We start from the raw sequence: 24,212 nt of genomic DNA on the forward strand, positions 1-24,212 counted from the left end.
TGAAAAACTTCCACTGTACTCAAAATGTAGATGTTTTCCCAGGTTTACTGCTTTGGCACCAATGGGAGGGTGTAACATAAGGGCAAGTAAATATAACAACAAAATACTACTGAAACCAGTATTTTAATTTTGTTATGATTCCTGTTCTTTTACTGGAAAGCTTTGCCCTCCTTTCCCTCTTTTATTCTTATTTATATTCTTCATAGTTTCAAGTTTTCCAGGCTCTGTCTTCATGCTAAGAACAGCCCAACAAGCTTGTTGTACTTGTTAGCATTTAGAGAGGTTAAAGTTATGCAAAGACCTTTGGACAAGTTCAGACACGGAGATGAACTTTACCCTGTGTGAATAGAATGATATAGCATTTACCCCTCATGCAGATGTGCATTTCACCATAATGATGTTTATTCATGCAGAAATGTCTAGACGTAAAAAGGTCTCACTTTTGATCTGTCTTCCTCTTCTTCCCAGACGCACTTGTAAACAATCCCGGTGATCTTTGAAACATTGTCTTCTCTTATTGTCTCATAAGCAGGAAATTGTGTCATAACACACAAGTCAGAAATAGCTTTTGAAGACTAATGGAGTTTTAGTTGGAATCAGGAATATAATTGAAAATTTGAAGAAAATGGGAAAGAATATACATGTGCCACCTGCAGGCTGTTTTGCAGTGGAAAGCATGATGGACGTTTGTTTCTGAAGCAGGAGCTTGACAATTATTACAGTTGATCTGAGTCTGTTGTTGATTTATCTTTGTCACTTGCATGAGACACTGATTGGCCTCAAGACACTCTTTAAGTCTCCTGATCCTGAGGCTTTACAAAGTCTGTGCTGAGAACATTTATGATGGCTGCTCTCCTGCCATCTATGCAAAAGAGAAGACAGTGTAGCACCTGGGCCATGCCAAGAGGTTTCCAGCCACTTGTTTGGGGCAATCTTCTAGGTGTTTTGTGGAGCCAGAGCAGTTCATGGCTCCTGGGCTGAGGCCAAGGATCTGGACCTTGCTGAGTAAAGGGGTGGAGAATATGAAGAAACAGAAGAATGAAATGTTAGAAACAGACATGGATTTTTTGTTGTTGGTGGTATTTATTTAATACTTGAACCTCATGTCTGCAATAATCAATAAAGTTAACAGCTCGCTCCACATTACTGTACTGCTACAAGCAGGAGGAATCCTCTTCCCAGTGCCAATTGTTGCACATCATTGTGTTCTAGACTGATTATTTCCTCCAAATTGTTGTTCGAATTAGTGAAAGCTGCAGTGACTTGAGCATCCATAACACCTGAAGTCTAAGACTCAGTTCTCATATGGCACAAATAAGGCCTGGTGTTTGTTTGAATCTTGTCCCTTTTAGATTGACACTACAGACCAAAAAGAACATTAGATTAAGTTACACTTCACGATCTGTCCTCAGTACGCACATGTATGGCCTCTCTCCTGCTAAAATATAAGCTGTATTCTGGGGCTACGTACTTTCTGACACTATAATAATTAGTGCTGGGATGGGAGCTGGGGAAACTTGACGAGTTAGCAAACCTTCTTTATTTTCTCCCGATCAAAGCTGTCAAGAACAGAGTTTCAAAGGGTCTTTTTAATTGTTCCCATAGTATATGCAAGCACATCTGGTTTTGGTGTTCATAACACTACATTGGCATTCAGCCTTTTGAAATTCTGGCTGTTAAAATCAATGGAAAACTTGTGGAGTCAGGAAAACAAAAGAGGAGACAAGAAAACAAACATATGCTTCCTTCGCAATTACATTGCAGTGTCTAAAAGGTCGGCTTGAACCATCCCGTAAAAAGCCTCTGGCAGGTGGCAAACAGATGGACGACAGGACATAGCCCAGATGTAGCTGCGTAGGAAGCGGCCCTCAACTCCTCCCCAGCTGTACTAGTACTCGGTGCTACGAGGATGTGCTCGATAACATCCCGCTTCTTCCAGAGATCTGGTGGGGACAGGACAATGGCCCGTGCAGGGTGCCGGAGAGCTGGTAGGGCTGGGAAAGTGGAGCGGTGGTGAGTTTGCTGTCCACAGAGAGGTCAGAGTTGCGGTCCCTGTGGGCATAGGGATTTCCCTACTTTGAGCCAAAACCAGTTAGAGCTGTCCCTCCCATATTCCCCAGTGATCAGAAAGGCATTTTAGGGTGGCATTTTTGGTAGCAGTGAAGGAGATCTGTTGCTATTTGTTTTGTTTCTGAGTGACTCTGAAAGCAACAGGAAAACAAGGAAGGAAGAGATCCAATGCCAAGAGTGAGATAGAAACTTAATAAATACAGTGATTCCACAGCCTTCACAAACTCCTTGTTTACTTCTGGCTCTAAGTTAGGTGTTTTTACTGGGAAGACCCTATGTGATTTCTCTCCTGTATGCTTTCCTCTTTTCATATGAGCTGACAAAACAGTTGGAGATACTGTGTCTTCTTAACCATTTTTAAAATTGTGAGTGGAGACCTGGAGGCATGCTTTCCTATGCTGGGAACTATAGACTAGTCAGTTAGTTAAGTGGTGGCATAGAAGGTTTAAAATGTGCAAAAACCATTCAGTCTTGAAACATACTCCTGCTTTTCTGGACTCCGGAGCATCTTCAGCTCCCTTTGATTTCTAGAAGCAGGAGATGTTTGTGTGTGTTTCAGTAGTATAAATCACCCTTCATAAATTCTTTGCACAATTTTTGTGTGCTTGCCCATGCCTGCTTTTGCATGTGGTTCAAGTACCATAATTGCATACCTGAGTACCCATGTGAACATGCAACTGCAACCATTATAAGCAATCCTGCACAATTGCCTGCCAGACTATATCTGGGCTATAAAACTCACTTAATTAATGGGAAATTTGGGAGCACTGGCATACCAAACAGCAGCAGTAAAGAACTATTTTCTCTATGTAAAATGAATCAGACAGATGTTGCTGGGAGTTTGGAGCACGTCCATCTGTTGGGCACCCACAGGAGTGCTCCTCCCTGCCTCCACCTACTGCAGGGTTAACTCAGCTTTTTAGTAATACTGTTGTCCCCCAAAAGCCTCCACCATTCACTCCAAAAGATGATTAATTACATTACTGCTTCTATTTTTGTTCTTCTCTTGCACAATGAAGGAACTAAAGCACATGGCTTTACAAGCTGGTGGCTCTGTAGGGAGATGGACTGCGTAACTTAACAGCCCCTTCCATCTTCAGCTTCCATGATTCTATGAAAGTCAAATTGTTTTTACTGTGAAAAAGTTGCAGGGGAATGACACTTATTTGTGTGGCCATCATGCTTTATGACCACATACCAGTTCAGCTATTGCTACACGTCCAGCTGGCAGAACCAGTGACTGGGATATTTACCCTGACATGCAAATAGCCGTCTCTCAGTCCAGCGTGGCCATGGCTCTGCTGCTGCAATTGGCTGCTCAGCTAAGTCCGTAATCAGCTGCCCTTGCAAACACAGATGTGTACTTTGCTGAATTTTGTTTTATCTTGTAGAAAACAAAGAATCTACAGGATTCCAGAGGAGCAAAGCCCAGGCACTGTTGTTGCCAATATAACAGCTAAAGATCCTGATGATGAAGGGTCTCCCAGCAGACTTTTCTACAGCATCCAGTCTTCTGACAGATATTTCTCCATAAATCCATGTAAGACAAACAAAAATGTGCCTTCTGACACCCCAAAAAAGAGAACAGAGTAGATACTTTGAAAAAAATGTTTTGCCTTAGTTTTAAATTGACTTACTTTACTCTGTGGCTACCCCTAGAAATAAAGAATGCTCAGTGCATTATTAGGGTCAAATTCTTTGGTCAGCTGAAGATACCTTGATATACTGAAGAAAGCAGACCAAAGGTGACTTCTTGACAAATACTGACTTACAGCTGGAGGGTGACGGTCCCTTGGGTGGAAGTAAGACTAGCTGCCTTCTTTTTAATCTCTGAGGACTGCAGTGAGCCTTCTGGGGCTCTTGAAACAGCTGCACATAGACCTTAATGTCCACTCTCCTGCCTGAAATCTCCTCTAGCATTGAGGTGCACAGCAAATCTGCACCTCAGCTTCATTGCTCGATTAGTGAACCTCCTCAGGCAAGGCCATCCAAAAGAGTGCTCTCTCCCATGCTGGTTCTATCTCCTCATGCTATCTGGGGTGCATACACCAGTGCCTTGAGATTTTTGCTCCAGGGCTGTCATTCGGTGACTGCTTTGCTTGTCCTCTGCTATTGTTTTAGAACTGCTTATCATCACAGCTGTAAGAGGTGCCACACAACACAGTGCTGTGGGGGATCAGGATGACCCTTAAGTGCTTTGGATTCCCTATGCCCTTTCGCCGCATGTTGCCACCCTGACCCTCAATTACACTCCAAAAGGCAGAGGATGTATCCACTGTTCCTTTACCTCTTCGGTGCTCTGGGAATAGTATTTTGCTGTGCCATAAAAACCTTCTGTTTTTGAACAGAAGCTAACAGAAGTGAAAAAAAAATAAAATTAAGTGAATGGCTGACCAGAACACTTGGCGCAGTCTGGCACAGCTAAGAGCAGCTCTGTTGATGTGTGAGTAGATTTAGAGGTGCTGAAGGAAGCTTGAACGATACAGTAGAAAGTGAAGCGGCCTTACTAGCTAGAGGGCAAGGACAGCACAGGCGTTAGTGGCTCATTGTCCTTGATGGTCTGTGAGTGCACTCAACTCTGAACTTGCAGTAGCTCTTTGAGAGCGTAAAGGAAATCTAACCATTTTCCAAGCCCTCTGCTGAGGCCACCCTATGGTGTATTTTTGAGCAATGGGTATCTATTCATTAAAGTCTTATGCAGAACTTTCAGAACCGTTTCGTATCATTTTAAAAATAACTAAATCAGCCATGATTTGCATGGAATAGAAGACTTTTTATTGTGCTACCTCTCTGCTGATCTGCCCTGTCCTCTTGCATGTACACCACGAGTGTTTTTCACTTCCCCCCATGGTGAACATCTAACTTCTGGCTGCTTTCTGTCCAGCAACTGGAGTGCTGCAGGTGACTGGGAGAATCAATCGAGATGCCCTTCCTCTGCGGCTCCAACCTAACATCTCACTGATAGTCCGGGTGGAGGACAGTCCCAGCAGCAGTCACGCCAGCGAAATGGAGATCACAATCATTGTTGATGATATCAATGACAACCCACCAGAATGCAATCCTTCTACCTTCAGGTACTGAGGCTCTTCACTGCCTTAGTGCTGCCTTGTTGCCCCAGACCAATGTGCAGCCTAAGGCACATCAGTTAGGGTCCCCAGACCTACAGCTAGAGGTTCAAATGGACATTTATCATTAGCTGTTAAAGGTTAGTGTTCACTCTAAGTGTCTTAGGGCATGAAACTCAATTTCCTGGCATGTTCCAGCTGGAAATTTGGACTAAAAATATCTGTGTATAGTCAGATAATTTATTTATCTTCCTTTCAGATACCGAAATGCTTAGGATATCAGAGCCATGTGTTATAGAGTTACTTTTCTGACCTATACAGATCGAGGATCCACCTTTCTTTATGCTAAACTGTGGGGAATCATTCACCAGGGGAAGCTTGCCAGTCAGTTCTGGAGTTTTATTTTAAACTTCCTGATCTTCTCTTCTAAATCTCTCCCTGGTGACCTGCATGGCTTTTGTCTAATGCAATCCGTAAGGTCTTCAGAGCCCAGATCACCTCTTGTTATAGCTGTCCTCTGTGCGTAGCAACTTAGTCATGGACTTTGCTATGGCTATGAATGCTCTGAGGCCTTTGTGATGATTAGGTAGCTTATATTTGCAGATGAGGACATAACATCAACTCCATTTTACATATGAAGTGTGTCATAGAAAGACTGAAGTACAAATTGTCCATCTGAAGTGTTTGATGTGCCTGGGCTCTGATCTTTCAGGGTACTTGGCATTGCATTGTGCAGTTCTTCAGGTGCACTTATGGTAGTTTGACGGTCCTGCAGATAAAAATCCAGCATTTCAGCTGAAGAACCTATGCAATGAGGAATTCCCAGTTAGTGGGTATCTTTAAATTGCTTCCTCACTATCTAATAGAAATGTCTTGCATTGAAATCACGTATTTTACATACTGGACAGAAGATAATCCAATGCTTCAGAGCGCTGCAGTTACATCATCCATGACAATAACACAACAGTCTCTTTGTTATCTAGTGAGCTTAAATTTTGATCTGATGAAGGCAAAAATCTTCAGGGAAAAAATGCGATCAAATAAAGAACTGGTCTTATAGGGATTGCACAAGAGAACAAAATCAGGGCTTAATGGTATTTCAGTTGTTTCTTCATTTTCTTGTATTTAATTCTCTTGATTAAAAAAAATTAAATCAACACCCTCTGCCCCCAGTTCCATCACATGCATCACAGGACCCTCACAATCAACAGCAGGGCCAGAAATGCTAGTTTCACAAAACAGGAGACTGGTCCAGCTATTAGTTAAGGAGAAAAGAACAAGCTTCTCATGAGGAGAACATTATAACATACTGAATAAATGAGTGTTGTAGAGATGGTTTAAAATACTAAGTATTAATTGAACTAAACTTGAAAATTAAGATCTTGTGGCAGCTTCTGAAGTTTAGATGAGTTCAGTTTTATGGTTTGGATCTGGCTAAAAGTTTATATCCTGCCTTTCCTAGAGGGCTATTGTCCACCACAGTGTATGGATCAGATTCCAGGTTGCTTCATCAACTGTTGCCTATTTAGATCTAGGATTTCACTTAGAAAACAAATGGAAGTCAATGTTTTGGCATGTAATGTATGAAAAGTTCAACAGAAGAAATAAGTTTCTCTGATGGGAAATGTGTTTGTTTTAAACAGGATAGAGGCAAATGAAAATACGATTGCTGGGACGTTTCTTCTTGATCTTAGAAATTACTGTAAAGATATTGATGTTGATCCATCAAACAATCAATTTAATTTCACTGGATTATCTGGTTTTGGAAGCAATAACTTCGCTCTGGAGTCCACTGTGTCTGGAAGACTTGTGGTCAGTTGTTTGTGGCTTTATGTTAGATTGTCCTATTTCAGAAGTCAGCTTACAAAATATTGTCTGTACAAGAAAAAAAGAATTACTGTAATTCATGTCACAGTGGGTATGATGTGGAGAATGACTGTTTTGACTGGATGTGAACTACATCCTTTGATAGGATGCTTTCTATGGATTTTACAGAATTTGGTGAACAGAGAACTGTTCTAAATAAATGTGCTAGATATGTTTTGAAAAAACCCCAACTTTTTAAGGGACTGTGAAGCACCAACTTTTATATGGATAAACAGAGCAAACTGGTGCCATTTCATAACCATTTGTTCATGACAGACTGTGGAAGATCCTTCCTATTCAGCATGAAGAATTGAAATACTTGAGAAATCGCACACTCAGTAACTACTTCCCAGCTTCATTGGTCAGAGTTGTAAAACCACTTGGAGTGGTAAATTTTCACAAAAGTGTGGTGGGATTTGCACTTGTGTGATTTTGCATGACAGAATATGAGTTCCTTATCCTGATAGCAGCTGGCATGTTTGCATTGGCCAGAACCCCCACCAGTTGCTGGGCATCTGCAATGGTGGTTGTTCCATTGCTTTAAAAAGAACCATGGACAACTACAGAAAAAGGGAAACATAACAAAAAAATGGGCATTCTGTCTAAAAGACAAGAGTACTACAGGAGCAGTAAAATGATTTTGTATGGCTTACTTTAATATTTGATCTGAGGTATGCATGCCAATAAGCACTGCCCTTAGCTGCTTAATCTGCCAACACGAAAAGCATATTCATTGCTGCACAGGGTATGATTGTTGTCAGCCCTTTGATCACTGTGTATGTATAATGTAACAGGCTATCTGAAGTGTCCTGTTCCTCCAGGAATTTCCCTGTAGATGATCAACAGTGGATGCCTGTACTTTAGTCCTGCTGCCCCAAAGTTTATGAGGCTCCTACAGAAAGATGGAGACTTCAAGAGATTAGGATTTAAATCTGTGTGAGCCACTGTTTAGTAACAACTTGGTTCCTGGATAAACACTCATGGCTGAACCTGATACCTTTAATACACGTCTGTAGGTGTGAACTCAAGGAGTAACTATTACTATTTAGCAATAGCAGATTCTTGTTGAGCCAACAAAGGGCAGAGTAAATAGTCAGCTCATTACATGAGCTTTGAATTAACTAGGTAAAAGGCCAAGACCTTATGATCCAAATGATAAAACTTCCTGCACTTAAGGGGAAGACATTTTGTTGGCAGAGGAAAGAGCTTTAAATTTCTAAGAGATGCCAGAGCGTGAACATGTAGAAAAAGCCTGGAATTCAATCCTGTAATTGATTAATAGCCTGTATTACTCCTACAGACCAATTTGATATATCCAAGGGGGAGACCACACTTACAGAATGCTGAAAAGAGTAATTGCCATCATGTGTATTGTGACTTTATGTAAGGAAGTATAAATACAATTGTGTTTCTTTTTAATTTAGATGACTGAAAGTATTGATTTAGAAAACCCAGCTAATCTAGGAGCTGAAGTTTATTCTTTGACTGTCAGGGTGCAAGATATTGCCTGTCCTAACTACTCAAGCAAGTATCCCTTTTACACTTCTTTTGATATTTTCCTGTGCTGTAACAGCATGGAGAGAGGAATACCATATGTATTTTGAATATATGCATGAGAAAATTTCACAGCCATACTTAACTATGATTTAATCTTCTGTTATATTTCCAGATATCATCTACATTTACATCAGGATAAAGCCAGTGAATGAATTTTTTCCAGTCTTCAGTAATTCATCATATGAATTTAATGTTCCAGAAATTACTAAAGGTACAGTAAGTAGCACCTACATGATAAAAATAATGCTATCATGTTGATAAGTACCTTTTTGCTCAAAATGGATTTTCATATATTTGAATGAGGAGAATGGCTCAAAGCTCCAGTTCAACCAGGGTCTCACCATACAACCACCTACTACCCTTAAATAGACAAAATTGGCAACAACTCCAATTGTACAGATGGAAGCTAAGACACAGACAAATTCAGCAATTGCACAAGAAATCTGTGACAGAGCCAGGAACTGAACTCAGATGTCTTGTTTTAGACCATCTTTCTGCTCTTGCTAAATTAGTCTTTTGGAGGGATTGCAATGGTACTAAGAAACCGTTATAGATTGACACAGACGAGTGAGGACTCCCTTGGCCCAGGCCTGGTGCAGGCTGGCCACCCCGCTGTCCCCTTAGACCCAGCTCACCTTGGGTGCAGTGGGTGCCCTGAAGATGGGGTGGGATGGGAATGCTTGGATGGGGTGGCTGCGCTCAGCCAGACGGCAATAGAGCAGCTCCTCGTGCCTGGAGCTAGGGTCCTTCCCATTCCTGCAACAGCCCAGGACCAGTGGCTGCAAACATGGACTTAAAACGGAATTTTCTGAAACTGTTCACATGCTTGACTCCTATCTCAGCACCCTTCCTGTCCCCTGGTGAGTCCTGCATCTCATGTGTTTGCACAGCAGTGCAATGGCATCTTACTTCCTTGGAAATCCTTGTGTGCAAGGTGTGACTGCCAGCCAGCTCTGTGGTGTGCCGCTCAGTGCCCAGAGGAGTCGGCACGGGAATGGCATCTTTCCTAGCTTCAGCTCCACCCTCATATGAACCTGATGTACCAAACACAGGCCTTCTGCCCCAGGACCTCACTTACTGGCTTTATGCTCTTGGCTGAGAAAAAATTGAGAGGTATGTTAGACATATGCTGGATAAATCTTGACCTTCATTCTGAACTTCCTAGGGTCACAGAAAAATTGAAGGTGCAAGGTGGTCTCAAGTCCAACTCTTGCTCCAAGTGAGGCTAGTTTGAAGGCTAGATCAGGTTGCTCAGGGCCTCATCCACTTGCATTTTGAAAATCTCCAAGGATGGAGAATCCACAGCGTCTCTGAGACCCTGTTCCAGCTGAGCAACCTTCATTCCAGACAATTTTACCCAGTACCCAGCTGGAATTTTCTGTGTCGTGGCTTGTGTCTGTTCTCTATTTTCCTTTCACTGTCACCTTCTGAGAAGAGTGTATCTTGGTCTTCTGCAGCATTGCCCTTTAGGTAGTGGTGCACAGCAATTAAATCCCCCCTTTGCCTTCCCCTCTCCACCCTGAACAAACCTCTCTTCCTGCATCATCTGCTAAACCCTACTGAACCTTTCTCTAGTTTTTAGTAACTTTCTTGTACTTAGACCCCCAAACTGGTCACAGATAGCTTTACTGCATTCAGCTCTGGAGCCCCTAACATAAGGACATGGACCTGTTGGAGCAGGTCCAGAGGATGCCCACAGAAAGGATCAGAGGGCTGGAGCACCTCTCCTGTGAATACAGGCTGAGAGAGTTGGGGTTGTTCAGCCTGGAGAAGAGAAGGATCCGGGGAGACCTTATAGCAGCCTTCCAGTACTTAAAGGGGGCCTACAGGAAAGCTGGAGAGGGACTTTTTACAAAGGCATGTAGTGATAGGACAAGGGGTAGTGGCTTTAAACTGAAAGAGGGTAGATTTGGGTTAGATATAAGGAAGTTCTTCACTGTGAGGGTGGTGAGGCACTGGCAGAGGTTGCCCAGAGAGGCTGTGGATGCCCCATCTCTGGAAGTGTTCAAGGCCAGGTTGGATGGGGCTTGGAGCAACCTGGTCTAGTGGAAGGTGTCCCTGCCCATGGCAGAGGGGTTGGAACTCGATGACCTTTAAGGTCCCTTCCAACCCAAACCATTCAGTGATTCTATGAGTGCTGAGCAGAGTGGATTAGTCACTTCCCAGCATATGCTGGTAACATGCTTGTTAATACAGCCCAGTATGTGGTTTCCACTCCCCCAGAGTGCCCTGGTGGCTCATGTGTAACTAGTCCGCCAGGGCCTGGGATCCCTCCCTGCAGAGCTGCTGCCTGCTCAGTCAGTCTCAGCCTGCACTGGTGCATAGGCTTGTCCTGGCGCTGGTGCAGGCTTTGCATTTGTCTGTGCTGAGGTCCACGAGTCCTGTTGGCCTGTAGCTCCAGCCTGCTGGGCCCCTCTGAACGGCAGCCCTGTCCTTCAGCACGTCCAACACTGCCCCAGGCTGCTGTTACTTACAAACCTGCCCCAAAGGCCATGTCACCAAGGAGGACATCCAACTGCATCTCTGCATCTGAGTGGGACATTGTGAAGCTGCCCATGAAACTCCAGGAGATTTAGCAGCCAGATGATCCAGTATCTTCTTGAATTCACCATATTATTATGGCCAGAGCATGCTTAAAGCACAGGAAAAGGCAGCTGTGGCTATGGTCAGCAGACCTGTAGGCTCAATGGTGCTTCTCTGTCCATTTGCCTAAGCCAGAAGGCAGGGGGTGGTGGGGAGGAAAAGGCATGCTTCAAGCAGCCCCACCATCCTGCCCACAATCTCCTCTCCCTTGCCATGGGCAAACAAGCAAGCCCAAATTTCCAGCCCTCAGCTCTCTGTTTTCTTCATTCTCTGGTCAGGAGGATCCTGCCAAGGTCCACAGCTCTGCAAAAATCACTCCTGCCTGCCTTGTGGAGAAGCCGTAACTGGCCGCTGCTGAGTACAGCAAAGCTGCAGCTGGCGTGGGGATGCCTAGCCTGGAAGGGAGCTGGAGGGACTGGGGAAGCTGGGGTGGCGGGACTGGCTCCCAGGGGGGTCTGCCTGGCAGAGAAACCCTGGCAGCCCTGGCTCCTGCAGGAGCCAAACTGCCAGGAAAGCAAGGAAGGCTAAAGGGGGATGAGGAGGCACAGGACAGCCACTCAGCAGTCAGAGGACCCTGACCTTCAGGTGTTCATACCAGCATCTCGCATTGCTCAGCAGCCTGTTTTTCTTGCTCAATTTTCATTTCTATGGTGCGTGGATGGAGCTTGACTTTCTACCCTGTTTCCTAGTGGGCATGATATGATGAATTTTGTAGCATTTCCTGTTCTGAGTGTGTATCCTCATACCACTGAAGTGTATCTTAGCAATATAACACTTGAAACCTGTCTGTGACATGGATATGTCTGTAAAGCTCTTTTAGTGTCAGCCACAGAACTTTGCTGGATACTGGGACTATCAAGAGAAATAATATGTTTTTTCCGACTCAGACTGCCTTTTGCTTTGGGCCGAGTTGACATTAACAGGGTGCTTGCTATTGCTGAACCAAACAGCAGCCAACAGTTTGTGGTAGGACTGGAGTTCACAGGGTCAGGAAAGAAAAAAATATGCCAACCCTCCATTTACATCTTCCTTTTTTCTTATTCTGTGCTTGTGGACTACTCATCCTGTATATCCCCAGGTCATGTGGATCCACTTAGCGTTGAATCAGTGTCTGCAGAGATGGGCGTGCACAGTCCCATCTTCTTTCTCACAGTTTACAGCACTGCCATTTGTATTTTGCTTCGTATGTGCTTGGTACAAAGGTAATTCAAACTGTTTTTCAAACACCTTGCAAGGAATGGCAGCAATTGCTTTTCAAGGCAGACAAAGAGCCTTGTTCCTCCAACCAAGCCAGTGCTCCGGCTGCCACAAGGTGGGAGTTCATGCGTGTCAGTGCAGGGCTCAGGGTGGCCCTCACCGCCAGAGCACTTCTGTTGTGGTTCTCTACAGACTCCAAGCATTTTGGTATTTATTGCTAGCAGGCAAGCCCATAAACTGGGGAGCCATAACACAGCATGGTGAACTAGTATTTCTCACACCTTTGCTTTACTTTTTGGGGGGGTGAAAAACTCTAAAACAAATCTTTAGTTCAGTTTCATCAAGTTTTGGTTGGAACAAGTACTCTGTACCTCCTTTTCCTTAAAATGTTAATGAAACATGTATTTTCTGTCTTTCAGTGGGATCCAGCATTGGAAGAGTGAATGCCAGAGACAAGGACTGGTCACCCAGTGTCATCACTTACTCCATTGTAGCTGGAGGAGGCACCAAGGATTACACAAATATCTTCTGGATCAGCCCAACCAAAGGAGATGTGAAGATTTTAGCTAGATTAGACTATGAAACAACTCAGAAACACATTCTCACAGTACAGGCCTCAGACCAAGAGAAGACTGCAACAGTATCTGTGAGTAAATCCACTCTACTTCTCCCCCTTTATCTACATTTTTCTCCTTCCTGGCAGGAATGGTAAGACATTGGGCAAAGCACTTTGGTCTGTAAAAGGCAAGTCCACCCCTGCACAGAGTCATGTATTAGTCAGATGAAAGAGGTGGTGTTCACTCAGTCTTGGTTTATTTCTTACAAAAATGATTAAAGTAATATTTTTATACTTTTAACTCTATGGTTTCTGTTTCTCAGTCTTCTTTTCTTATTTTACCTGGGCAGTGAAATTGTTTTCAGTGCCCTAGACAATTTAAGATATTCTTTATGGCTACACATGTACTGGAAAATAGAAAAAGGACAGGGTCTTGAGTCCAGGTAGCACAATCTAGTTGTAGCCATGTTTAGTGCCAAGTTGTTTTTGGGCCCTGTGTAGTGCCCCTTGGCCCTCAAACATATTTTTGATTTTGTATGTGACATTTTTTCACTGCAAAGTGCCCAAAGTAATGCAAGAATCATGTTGCAGCCTATCAGAAAACACAAATATGTGTTTGCATGGGTTGGGACTTAGGGGATGTGCTGCATACCTCGGAGATGGGATGAAGGCTTGAACAGCTCTTGGGACAATGTCAGAGGGCCCAGCCCAGTACAGCTGTGTCCACATGGCCTACTGGAGATGACACCCTACATGTGCCTTCCCCTGATCGTGATCTAGTTTTGTCCTCAATGGTGCTATCTGGCAGGAGCCAAGAGCATGACAGGGACCGTGATAACATTGAACAGTAGGGTTGTGCTCAAGTTTGCTGCCCAGACCTATTATATTCAGAAGAAAAAATAGATGGTATGTCCACAAAGGTATTTTATATTCACTTCTTTTAAAGAATCCCAGTGTTCTTCACATACAGACTCCTTTTGACTCCTTTTCACATCTTCTCCCTCATGACTGCCTTACATTTGACTTTTGCACATCTGTTGGGGGAGATACAGATACTAGGCTTGCTTTCTATTCCAGGCAAGCACCACCGATAGAGATGCTAGGTGAGAGGTACTTAATCTCTTTATTACCTGCTATATTTCAAGGTGACGATTAAGGAAAATTCAGTATTAGGAGCTTTTAATGATGACAAGTCTATCTGTTGCCTGTTAAAGACCAACAGGCATTAGAGGAAAGAGCTTTGAGAAGGGTAACCTTTTTCTTTCAGCCAGCTAATCCCAGCTGACATTAAGCACATCTGGTGCTACCTGGGGTGCTCCCAGTCATGCAGAAGGCCATTGCCAGCATTTATCTCTCACTGGGAACAGTCTATAAGGATTCTTCCTTCCTTCCATGGCTCATGCTCTGAATTATTATTAAATATGCTAAGAAGCCTAATTAATGACTGTGAAGCAATTTGAGAGGTTTGAAAGGAAGTTTAATGAATACATGGTACTATTATTATTTCTCATTCTAACTATGACATAATTCAGGTGATTCAAGTAGTCAGACACATCACCTTGAAAACCCCCATGGTCTTGGAAGATGGTTCAGGTTAAGGAACCTGTTCCCAGAAGAGTGCTGATCACAAGAAGAATTGAAGGTCAAATGTTCACAGATATTTTCTGGTAGAAACTAGGTTGGAAGGGAGGTTCATTGCTCTTCAACTGCAGTTGATCAAAAGAGCAAAATGCACAAAGCCAAACAGTTTCTGAAGTTAATAAAATTCTGGCTCAGTACAGTGGAGGAGCTTCAGTTTGCTATTGTTCTTTTCTTTCAGGTAACTGTCAATGTTTTGGAAGTAAATGATGAAGAACCAGTTTGTTCACCCAATTTCTATTCATTTCAAATCCCAGTCAGCTTAGCTGTTGGGACCAATATTAATGGCTTCAGGATTGAATGTCAAGATCGTGATTCTGATCCCAGGTCTTTCCGTTACATCATTAACGAAGGTACTGTGTCACAGTCTGTGAGCTGGGAGCAGTGCAAAAATTAATGTACGTATGTTGATGGCTCACTTTGATTTGTAAATAAAAATCTAGCCATGGTGAGCTAGTTGTGATCCACAAGTTCTGCGCGTCATTACTTTGCTGCTTACCAAAAGAGATGTCGCTCCACAAGTTGGCTACTGGTGCTACCACCTAGAACCATTCCTTTGCAAGACTGGATTGCCCACCATGTTAAATAATTGGCAATTAATTACACAGTTGACAAGGACTTCAGAAGAATGAGCTGGAATGATATGCAGGGTCAAATTTCCCTTCCAATTACAGCTGAGTAAATCTTGAGAAACAATGGTGGGTTCTGTTACTCTGCATACCTCACCTTTAGATGCCGGTACACAGTTCAAAACAGCTGAGCAAACCTGCATGTTCTCAGCCCATGCTGTGTGCATTAAAGACCCATTTTAAGAATGTGTGTTTGAACCTAGTAATCAGCTGCATCCACTTGGAGAACTGCAATGGTATGGGATGACACTCCTTCACAAAAAAGGGAATGCACTCTTTTGGGACAGTTCCTTTTTTTGTTGCTGAGGTGACTGCTGAGAAGGAGGGAGCAGATTGTCCAGGTGCCGGTAAAAAGCTGTGAGCGTAAAAAGAGAGAACCTCTGTCGTATTGCAGCCCCTTAACGCCACAGAGGAACCCTGCAGCAGTGGTATTTACACACGAACCCATACAAAGGCTGTGTTTGTACTAGTAAATCAGCGTCTGACCACAGGTCCACTTTTGGCTGTACAGATTTGAGCTGTGCCATGCAGTTGGCCTCCGAGCCGCAGAGCAGCCCAGGGCCCATTTTGTGTTGTTGTACAATAGACATGGGCTTCAGGGTCACTTCAACTCTGGAGCGCTATGGGGCAACAAGAGCAAACCCAAAGCACATTTGGTGCCTTTTCATAGCTCCGATCTCTTGCACGTGTGGTCTGTCCGGTCCCTAACTGCTGGCCTACCTGCAGCCCAGGCTGCTAGCAGTTCTCCAGCTATATGGACAGAAAACAAGGGCTGGGGAGCCAGCATCACTGAACTCCCCTCTCTGCCCTCACAGTACAGACAAAGCCCTCAAGGCAATTAATGTCCCTGAGTCATTAGCTCTCTTCTGGGGGGCCTGTTCAAAGGCCTCTGCCTCTGGGCAGAGGGAGAAGCCATGGAGAGGGGCTGGAGGGGCCTCTGAAGACACTGGTGGTGTCCCTGTGGCCTAGGGGCCACTCCAGGGACACCCCAGCAGCAGAATGAGCCCTGCAACAGCGTAGGGTCCTCAGCCCGGCTGGGTGCTGCTGCTTCTGGGTGCTCTCCAGGCTGTCGGGACAGGTCATACAGGAGACCTCTTGTGCGCCCCACGGCTCTGAAATGTTTCCACAGCTTCCCCTCAGCTGTGTCCCCACAGAGGGTCTTATTCTGTATTTTAATGCTTTTATGACTGTACTGTTTTAAATTATTTTACATGGTATCAGGAAGATTGAGGAGCCATTCTTGTCAACGATATTTCACCATACAGGTGTACAGTGATCCGTAATAAGCTGTCAACAGAAACTGATCTGTTTGCTTCTTCCATGCATTTACTTTAATGTGGGATTGAAGTAAATTTTTTTGCGTTTTGGTGTTGGCTTTTTGCAGGCAACGTGAACAATCATTTCACCTTTTCACCAAGTGCCGGCTCCAACACATCTCGGCTGATTCTTGCATCAAGGTTTGACTATGACAGCGGACTTGATACAAACTGGATTTACAGACTGCACGTCTATATAACAGATGACAATTTACTATCTGCCAGGGACAGAACTACAGACATAATTAAAACTGGAACGGTGACTTTAAGCATCAGAGTTATCCCAAACCCAACTACTGTTATTACCACAACGGTAAGTTCACTGAAATTTATGTCCAGTTCGGCATTTCTTTTATGGACTAATCTCCATAGGAGTGAAGAAAAGAGGGTAGATGTATGCAAAAGGAAAGCAAAACCCCACAGTGGGTCCAGTCCTGGGAAGTGCTGAGCCCCGTGCTCTTACATTGAAGCCGAGGTGGTTGATGTGCTTAGTGTCATGAAGGATTGGTCCCAGGTACAGAGTCATAACATATGTTTTGTATTTTAGTTTCTAAAACAAAAAGGGCAAGTAGCCAAAGGACCGGGCACGCTGCCATTACCATGCAACTGGAAAGTTAAAGATTTTGGCAGCTTTCTTAATAAGGAAAGAGCAGAGGTTAATCTTTGCCTGGAACCTTAAAATTACCTCATGCATTTTGCACTACCTCTTTTTTTATTCATAGCTAGTCACTCCCCCAGCTGCCTTGCCCTTCTATGTGCTGCTTTAGCAGTGGGACACATTAATCTGCGGCTACCAAAGTTGAAATAGGCAACAACAACAAGAAGAAATCCTCATCACTTGGAAGGGGCTTTTTCCCATCCCTGAGGTCACCATCATGTAAAACTTCGAGCTGCCTGTCAGGAACTGAAGCAGTTGTGCAGAGCCTCAGCGTGTTGCTGAGGTTTCACACAGCAAATCCAGAAGGGTGGGATGGGTCTTTCCTGAGCTCCCTGCCCACACGGTGGTCCACAGCTGAGCTGGGGAAGCCTGCACAGCTTTTGGCAGCCAGGGTGGGATCTGGCCTTGCACAGCCTGTGGAGCTGTGGGCCTGTGTCCCAGCAATACGGTCTACTCCTCCGCACAGCCATGCCAGGCAAGCTCTGGCTCACCAGTTTCATTTTGGAGCTGATTTCCATCAGGCTGGTGCAGAGCGTGAGGAGAGTGTGCTTTCGTCCTGTCTGCAGAAGAAGCAGCACAGCCTGAGAGTACGGACCACTCTGTCCCCATCCTTGTGCCGGTCACTGCCCTCACACCTTGCTGCATCATCTCTCCGTCATCCAGAGTCCGTCCATTTTCCACCTGCCTGCAGATGGCATTACTCTTTTTTCTCTTGCATGCAGGAATGAAAATATGAGTATGCTGGTGAAGGAGTAAAAGAACCATTCGCTGTAAAATGGTCTGGATGTTCTAGGGGCTACTGGTAACTGAGGCAGAATCAGAGGATCTGCAAACAGCACATGCAAGTCTGGATGGTTTGCTATGAAAATGCTTAAATCCAAACTTGCAGACTGATTAATAACCCTGTTATTATCTAATGCTCTGTTGGGAAGGAATAAATGTTTTTCTCACAGCCCTCTCCTCCCCCTACTTGATGTGGAAATGAAAAGTTAAGCTGAATACCAAAACTTATTCTGTATTTCTTTCTCACGCTTTACCACGAACACAAACAGTCTAGACCACATACCACAGTGTTAAATCTGCCCCCTCCAGAGATATCAGCCTTCCACTTTTAGTCCATTTTCCAGAAGAGCACTTCCATTACAGCAGCTTCTCTCATCACTACTCCTTACATGCATTTGTTCAGTGCAGCAACTTGATGAATCAGATGCTGGAAGGCTGGTAGTGTAGAAAAGAAGCCCTGTCACAAAAAGTCACTTGTGACTTCAGTCCCAGTGAGGATGGAGTGGTGGTGGTGATCTTGAGATTATCTGAGCATTTCTGTAAGGATTGGATGTACCTTTTCTTGCAAGGCTAAATAGGTTATTTTAAAGGTATCCTTAAAAAGGAAAGAAATAGATACCCTACTAAATTTCATACACAATGTGATTACAAATGTCTTACAGAAAATTAAATAAAAACTTCAGTAGATGATTGAAACTAATAGTACCACACTAGGTGATGACCCAGGTAGAGCAAAAGAGTAATTTCTGATCTGTGTGAGGATAGTTTCATGATGGGACCTTAATGAATGAGTTGCTAGCACCAAGTGAAGTGCCAGCTCAGAGACGTGTCTCCTGGCGCTCAGGAAGACGTGGGAGATGATAGGAACTGCTCAGGAAGTGTGGTTTTCCCTTCTGGAACAAGTCACAGGGGAAAAAAAAGAGTTTCATTTCTTTTTATACAATAACCCAATTCCTTGGGGTTCAAATCCTCTTACAAAGTGGGCCGAATGATCACTGCAGTGAAGATGACCTAATTCCAGTTTTGCCTTAGGTAACAAGAAACCATTATCTCGGTAATGGCAGTATTCCCTGAACTTGCTCACCCTCCAACAGTGTGCTTGCAGCTTCTCAGGCAACCTGAGGTTTTTAAACCCTACTATGGCATGTTTATTTTAATATAAGACATTGAAACATGTTCTGGAACCTCCTTTTTGCATTGTGGGTGGGCTCCATTTCACCTGCCTTTGGTTGCCCCAGGAGCTCCGTAGTCCATCTCAGTCATCTGAGCTGCCTTGGCAGTCCCCAGGCAGGTACGTGGGATGAATCACTGTCTCCAGCAGACACTATCTCCCTCTGCCCATCATCTGCAGAACCCTGGGGCAAGCTTGGGCCAGGTGCTTCATTGCAGAAGCTCAACCAGATGAAAGGTGTCAGCAACCTTACAAGTATGCAGCCTTGAGGAACTTTTCCTATCTTGTTTTAAAAGCCTGGCTTCACTGTTGTGACAAAAATGGAAAACCTCTACTCTGAATCGGCGTGGTACGTGCCATTTGTCATCACCCTCGGCAGCTTGCTGCTCCTCGGACTTCTGGGGTACCTGGGGTTCCTGCTGGCAACGTGGGTCCGCACCTGCTGCCCTCCGGCAGGCAAAGCAGGCGACATGCTTCTGTGAGTCCTCCCAAATGTCACGCTGGGGAAGTACCCAGCAGCACCTGGCGATGACAGAGATAACTCAGGCCTTTCAGCCGTAATGAAATCTATGCTTTGAATACTTTATAGCGGTATGCCCTTAGCTGTAGTAAATGCTATTACCGGCTACAGTGATATTTGGTGTTAATGATATGAAATCAAGGAAAAATGTCCTTGGCTTTTTTTTCCCATGGATTTACTAACATTAGCATTAGGTGAAGGTAAGAGTGGAATTAACAGTTATGACCTCTAAAGGCAGCTACGCTTGTGAGATGCAGTCAGAGTCTGTGCCTGAGTGTGCTGACCAAAAATACAATTGTTTTTGGTTTGTATTTGGCTCCCACTCCGAGGGAGCTCACATCTAGGTAGTTAGTTACTGGATGCATTTTCCTCCCTCTCAGCTACAGATCCCAGAGTCCTTCCCAAACCTTGGTGCTCATGCCAAATTCTTTGTTCTGGCAAAACTTCTGCAGATTTCCTGGAGTTTTACCCAAGCCTGTTGCAAGGCTCTGACCCACAAAGCTTTGCGGTACCTCTAAGTGCTCGTGCTTGGCAAAAGCCACGGAAGCACCTGGGACCAGCTCTGGTTCATTGTGGGAAGCAGCAGAGATCCCTGCAGGCTGCCTTCTCAGTGGGCTGGAGCCAGACTGCCTCTAAATTGACTTTTTACTTCACAAAACAATGATAAGCAGGTCTTTAAGTAGACTGAGATTAAAAAGAAAAGGATTTCTCTAAGTATTCTCAGGGTTTGGACCTAAATTTAGAAATTATAGTAAACGTAAAGACGTAATATATAACTGTGATTATAGATCAAATGGTGTGTGCAAGGAATTTAGCAATTTGTGATAAAAATGACAGATGAATCTAGCAGCACATAGCTTGCCTATTGTTATTATTTATTAATAGGGCAAGTGATTCATTGGGAGCCAGGCTCTCCCATTAAAAAGCAATTTCTGTATTTTCAAAAACATTTACAACCTTTCAAATGTTTTAAAAGGTATTATCTGAGCACATTAGATCCAAAAAATTGACCTTCCTCCAAGGATGGAGCAAGATGACAATATTTTAAAGTGTATTTTTCCAGATTATATAAATCCATAATGCTATCATCAATAAGACTTTATTTTTTTAATACCATCCCTTCTTGGAGAGGTGTTAGAGCAATGCTCAGGGCTGTTTTCCCGTTTGAGAGCAGCATTAAATGATGCAGGCCTTCAGTGAAAGCAAAACCAGAAACCAAACAAATCAAGCAAATCCCAGAACTCAAGGAAACACATCCTTCTTGCCAAATGAAAGAGAACAAAGCGTGGTATTTTTATGTAGGCAAAAGTGTGACATTTGTTAACTACACTATTAATCTTTTTTTCATTACAGGATAAATGCTGCAGGTGCGTACCTCTTTTCTATATTTTAATACTTTACAACAAGATCTTGTTTACAATTGAGTGTACAATTTGTAAATCCATTTGTAGACAAATAAATTTGACCCAGTACAAGAGTACTGAGATTAAATAACCCTGGCTGATTATGGGAGGCCTGCATAAGTGATTTCATGGTTCTTTTGGTCTTCAAATCTATTAACTATTCAGAGTAGCCTGGTATTCTGGCACGAACACTGAAGAATTACTGTATTTTTCACATGCAATTCATATGCTATCTGTTAAAAAAAAATCTTATCCCTTTATAGCACCTTCAGGAGTCATCTCCACTCCAATTCCCTGTTCTCTGATCCCTTCATTTGCTCCTTTGACACCATTACTTCAGGTAGCTGAAGATTTATTTTAAAGTATTGGTGCTTTTAAAGGGGTTTGTATAACTTATGAGGGGTATAAGTTGCACATTAAAAAAAAGTAGTTTTTTAAGCAGTCTTGTTCCTTTTAGTCCCATTAGCTTTCTGTTAGCAAGCATGGCTCATATGGGCTCAGTAAGACCTTGCTTTTATAACTCCTTCTCCTCGATCAGTATCTCCCAAACACATGACTAACAAAACCCAACAAAATTAGCTGTTCTTTTGGTTGCCCAATTTGAGACATATCAGCATTGGCTGGTTTCCAAAAAATGGATGCTTGGTGCTTTCTGAAAAACTGGTTCCCAAATGCTGGGCAGAAAAGGCCAGACACAACAGGTTTCCTGTCAGTGCTCAGGTTGAGACCCATCTGCAGCACTTCAGAGTATTGCACGCCTGGCTGTAAAGCCTGTTGGTGGCCAGGCATTCAGTTCTCCAAAGAAAGGCCATTAAACAAATTGGCAAGGAGCAAGCAAGAAGAAATCATAGCAACTAGTTGGGTATCATCCACAAATCCATGATGTCAAGATGTCTATGGCACGGCTTCTGTATTTGTTTGCATGTGGGATGGGTTAATAGTGTGGTAAATTCACACATAACCAAACTGTTCAATCTGAATTTTACTTGACTGGATCTGCAACACTTCCCTGTTTTGTCTCAAAGTACATATTTGAGTGCACAAGCTTTGCAACTACAAACATTCATGGAAGAACATAATCTACATTTGTAGTTCAAATATCCCCAAAGGTGAATTTCTGTATCTGTTCATGTTATTTAGAAAGGGAAATATGTTAAAGAAACCATTGTTATTTACTCATTACTGAAAGAATAAGACTTTTTGAGGCTAAGATTTTGATTAGTCATTGGCAACTGTGGATTCTCACTCCAAAATACTATGAAGGAATTCGCTTTTCAAATCGTAAGAGGGATCAGCCTTTGAAAATAAATAAGGCTCATTTGAGAGGTCTCAGAAGTTGAGTACCAAGAATCTCTATTCGTTTCAGGAAATCTTGTCCTTAGTGTCTATAGTGACTGTCAGAAAAATCTGATTCTTTACAATGTGCATTTTCCCTTCTGTAGAAAAGAAGAAACTTAAGAAAGACGTGATTGTGGTAAGTACTGCCAGCCTCAAAACAAAACCTGGTTTTGCCCAGCTCTATCATGCAATACGATCGTAGGATCCTTTCTATGAAAGGTGTCCATTTTCCAAAGAGAATATAAAAATGACAGGCAAGGAAAAAAGGATTGTCCCCAAATGGAAAACGCTTCTGTGCCCCAACTGGCCTCTGTATTTGGAGGCAACACTGGGAGTGAGGGGTGCTCACCCGCACTGTGGCCCCTTTGCTTTCAAGTGCCGAATTCTCCAGCCTCTCTGGCAGCCCCAGTACATGGGAGGCCAGAGAGGCCATGCCCAGAGCGGTCACAAGGAAATTTGCTGCAGCCGCAGAGGCAGGATGACAAGTGCCCCAGCTTGGCAATGTTGTGCTGCTGGGACACCACCGACCCATGCAGCTAACCCTAACTCACCTGAGTGCAACCAGTAAGGTACACAAGTGTACCCAATCTGTAAAGAATTTGGTCTTGATCAGCTGTTTGCAGCAAAACACCATATTTCCACTGTAATAGATGTTTCTTTGTTGCTAGATCTTGGGGCTCCTTCCTTTTTCGTAGCCATAATAGCATAAAGGCTGCAAGGGACTTTCATTAGTGTACTCTCCCTCCCCAAGTTCTTTAGAGAGGGGATTCCCAAGCCTCCTCTGAGTGGAGGTGACCCTCTTGTGGTTACACACATGGAGGCATTTAGCATGTCAGACCTTATTAATTCTTCTTTGAACATCTAGTGGCAACACCCTACACCACAAATGGCTTTTGTTGCCAGTTTTGATTAAACCCAGCCTACAGGAATGCAATATGCAGGTCACACAAATCCGCCTCCATCCATGTAGGTCACTGTTTCCAAGTCACTGCTCCTCCTTCTTACTCAGTTAATTCACAGGATTCATTTCACATTTTGTCTCTCTTCACAGACAATGACAAAGCTAAACACCGTCTTTGATGGAGAAGCCAGAGACCCAGGTAATAAAAAGCAATTAACAGTGGATATGAATATTTGGCTGGAAACAAACTGGAGTAGTCGATTTAAATATTGTTCAACATTTGCTTTTCATATTTCAGGTTTGCTGTTTCCAAGGAGAATGGGAGCTATATTTCACAGATAGTGAAAATCAAGACAGTGCCCTAGTAACATTTCTAGTGGTAGAATGTACTTATGGCCCTTGAAATCACACATCTGATGGCCAGATTATTCACTACTCCTCTGCTAAAACTGAATGTATGGATCTGGTATAGGAAGGTGGGAGGGGAGGAGGAATTTGCTGCAAGCCTCCTGCTCTGGTGCTGTCATGGCTACGTGGTTTCACCCTTCCCATGTCTGGGAAATGGCCAGCAGATTAATGTAGCTGCAGATGTACTGACTTCGTCTCTTAAACCTCTCCTTGGATGCAGAGTGGGTGGGTGAGTTACTCACTCCTGCACAAATCTCCTCCCTTGCAGCAACAGTGCACTGCTGCTGTTTATCTAAGGCTCGAGCACCGCTTGTTGGGGAGGAAAGGGAAGACCATTTGCTTTTAGATGCAGTTGTGGTGGCATCAGCTATTGAGTGTGTCACTGGGCTCCAGCTATGCTAACTCTGACCATATCTGATTAACCAGCTGGGAAAAGTGAAATTAAGGTAAAAGCTAGGAAAACCAGGATGACCCAGCAGGTGTAGTGCATATCCCTTTCCCCAAGTGACAGCCACTGTGCTCTGCAGCAGGGTTCATTACAGAAAAATATTTT

At 43.7% G+C, this 24,212-nt stretch overlaps 1 protein-coding gene across 2 annotated transcripts in view; it reads left to right on the plus strand.

Annotated features, from left to right (window-relative positions):
- CDHR3 (cadherin related family member 3) overlaps positions 1–24,212 on the plus strand; it is a 68,382-nt gene that overhangs the window by 38,499 nt on the left and 5,671 nt on the right. The window contains exons 8-19 of one of the 2 annotated variants that reach the window (XM_049814014.1): positions 3,462–3,610; positions 4,955–5,144; positions 6,779–6,947; positions 8,426–8,525; positions 8,671–8,769; positions 12,758–12,984; positions 14,714–14,885; positions 16,546–16,790; positions 19,386–19,567; positions 20,963–20,976; positions 22,455–22,486; positions 23,402–23,450. In XM_049814014.1, the coding sequence (XP_049669971.1) occupies positions 3,462–3,610; positions 4,955–5,144; positions 6,779–6,947; positions 8,426–8,525; positions 8,671–8,769; positions 12,758–12,984; positions 14,714–14,885; positions 16,546–16,790; positions 19,386–19,567; positions 20,963–20,976; positions 22,455–22,486; positions 23,402–23,450 (1,628 nt within the window). The remainder of the gene's footprint in view (positions 1–3,461; positions 3,611–4,954; positions 5,145–6,778; positions 6,948–8,425; positions 8,526–8,670; positions 8,770–12,757; positions 12,985–14,713; positions 14,886–16,545; positions 16,791–19,385; positions 19,568–20,962; positions 20,977–22,454; positions 22,487–23,401; positions 23,451–24,212) is intronic. The other variant, XR_007507663.1, reaches the window with a different exon arrangement.

This window comes from Accipiter gentilis, chromosome 11, assembly GCF_929443795.1.
Source record: "Accipiter gentilis chromosome 11, bAccGen1.1, whole genome shotgun sequence".
Taxonomy (NCBI): Eukaryota; Metazoa; Chordata; class Aves; order Accipitriformes; family Accipitridae; genus Astur; species Astur gentilis.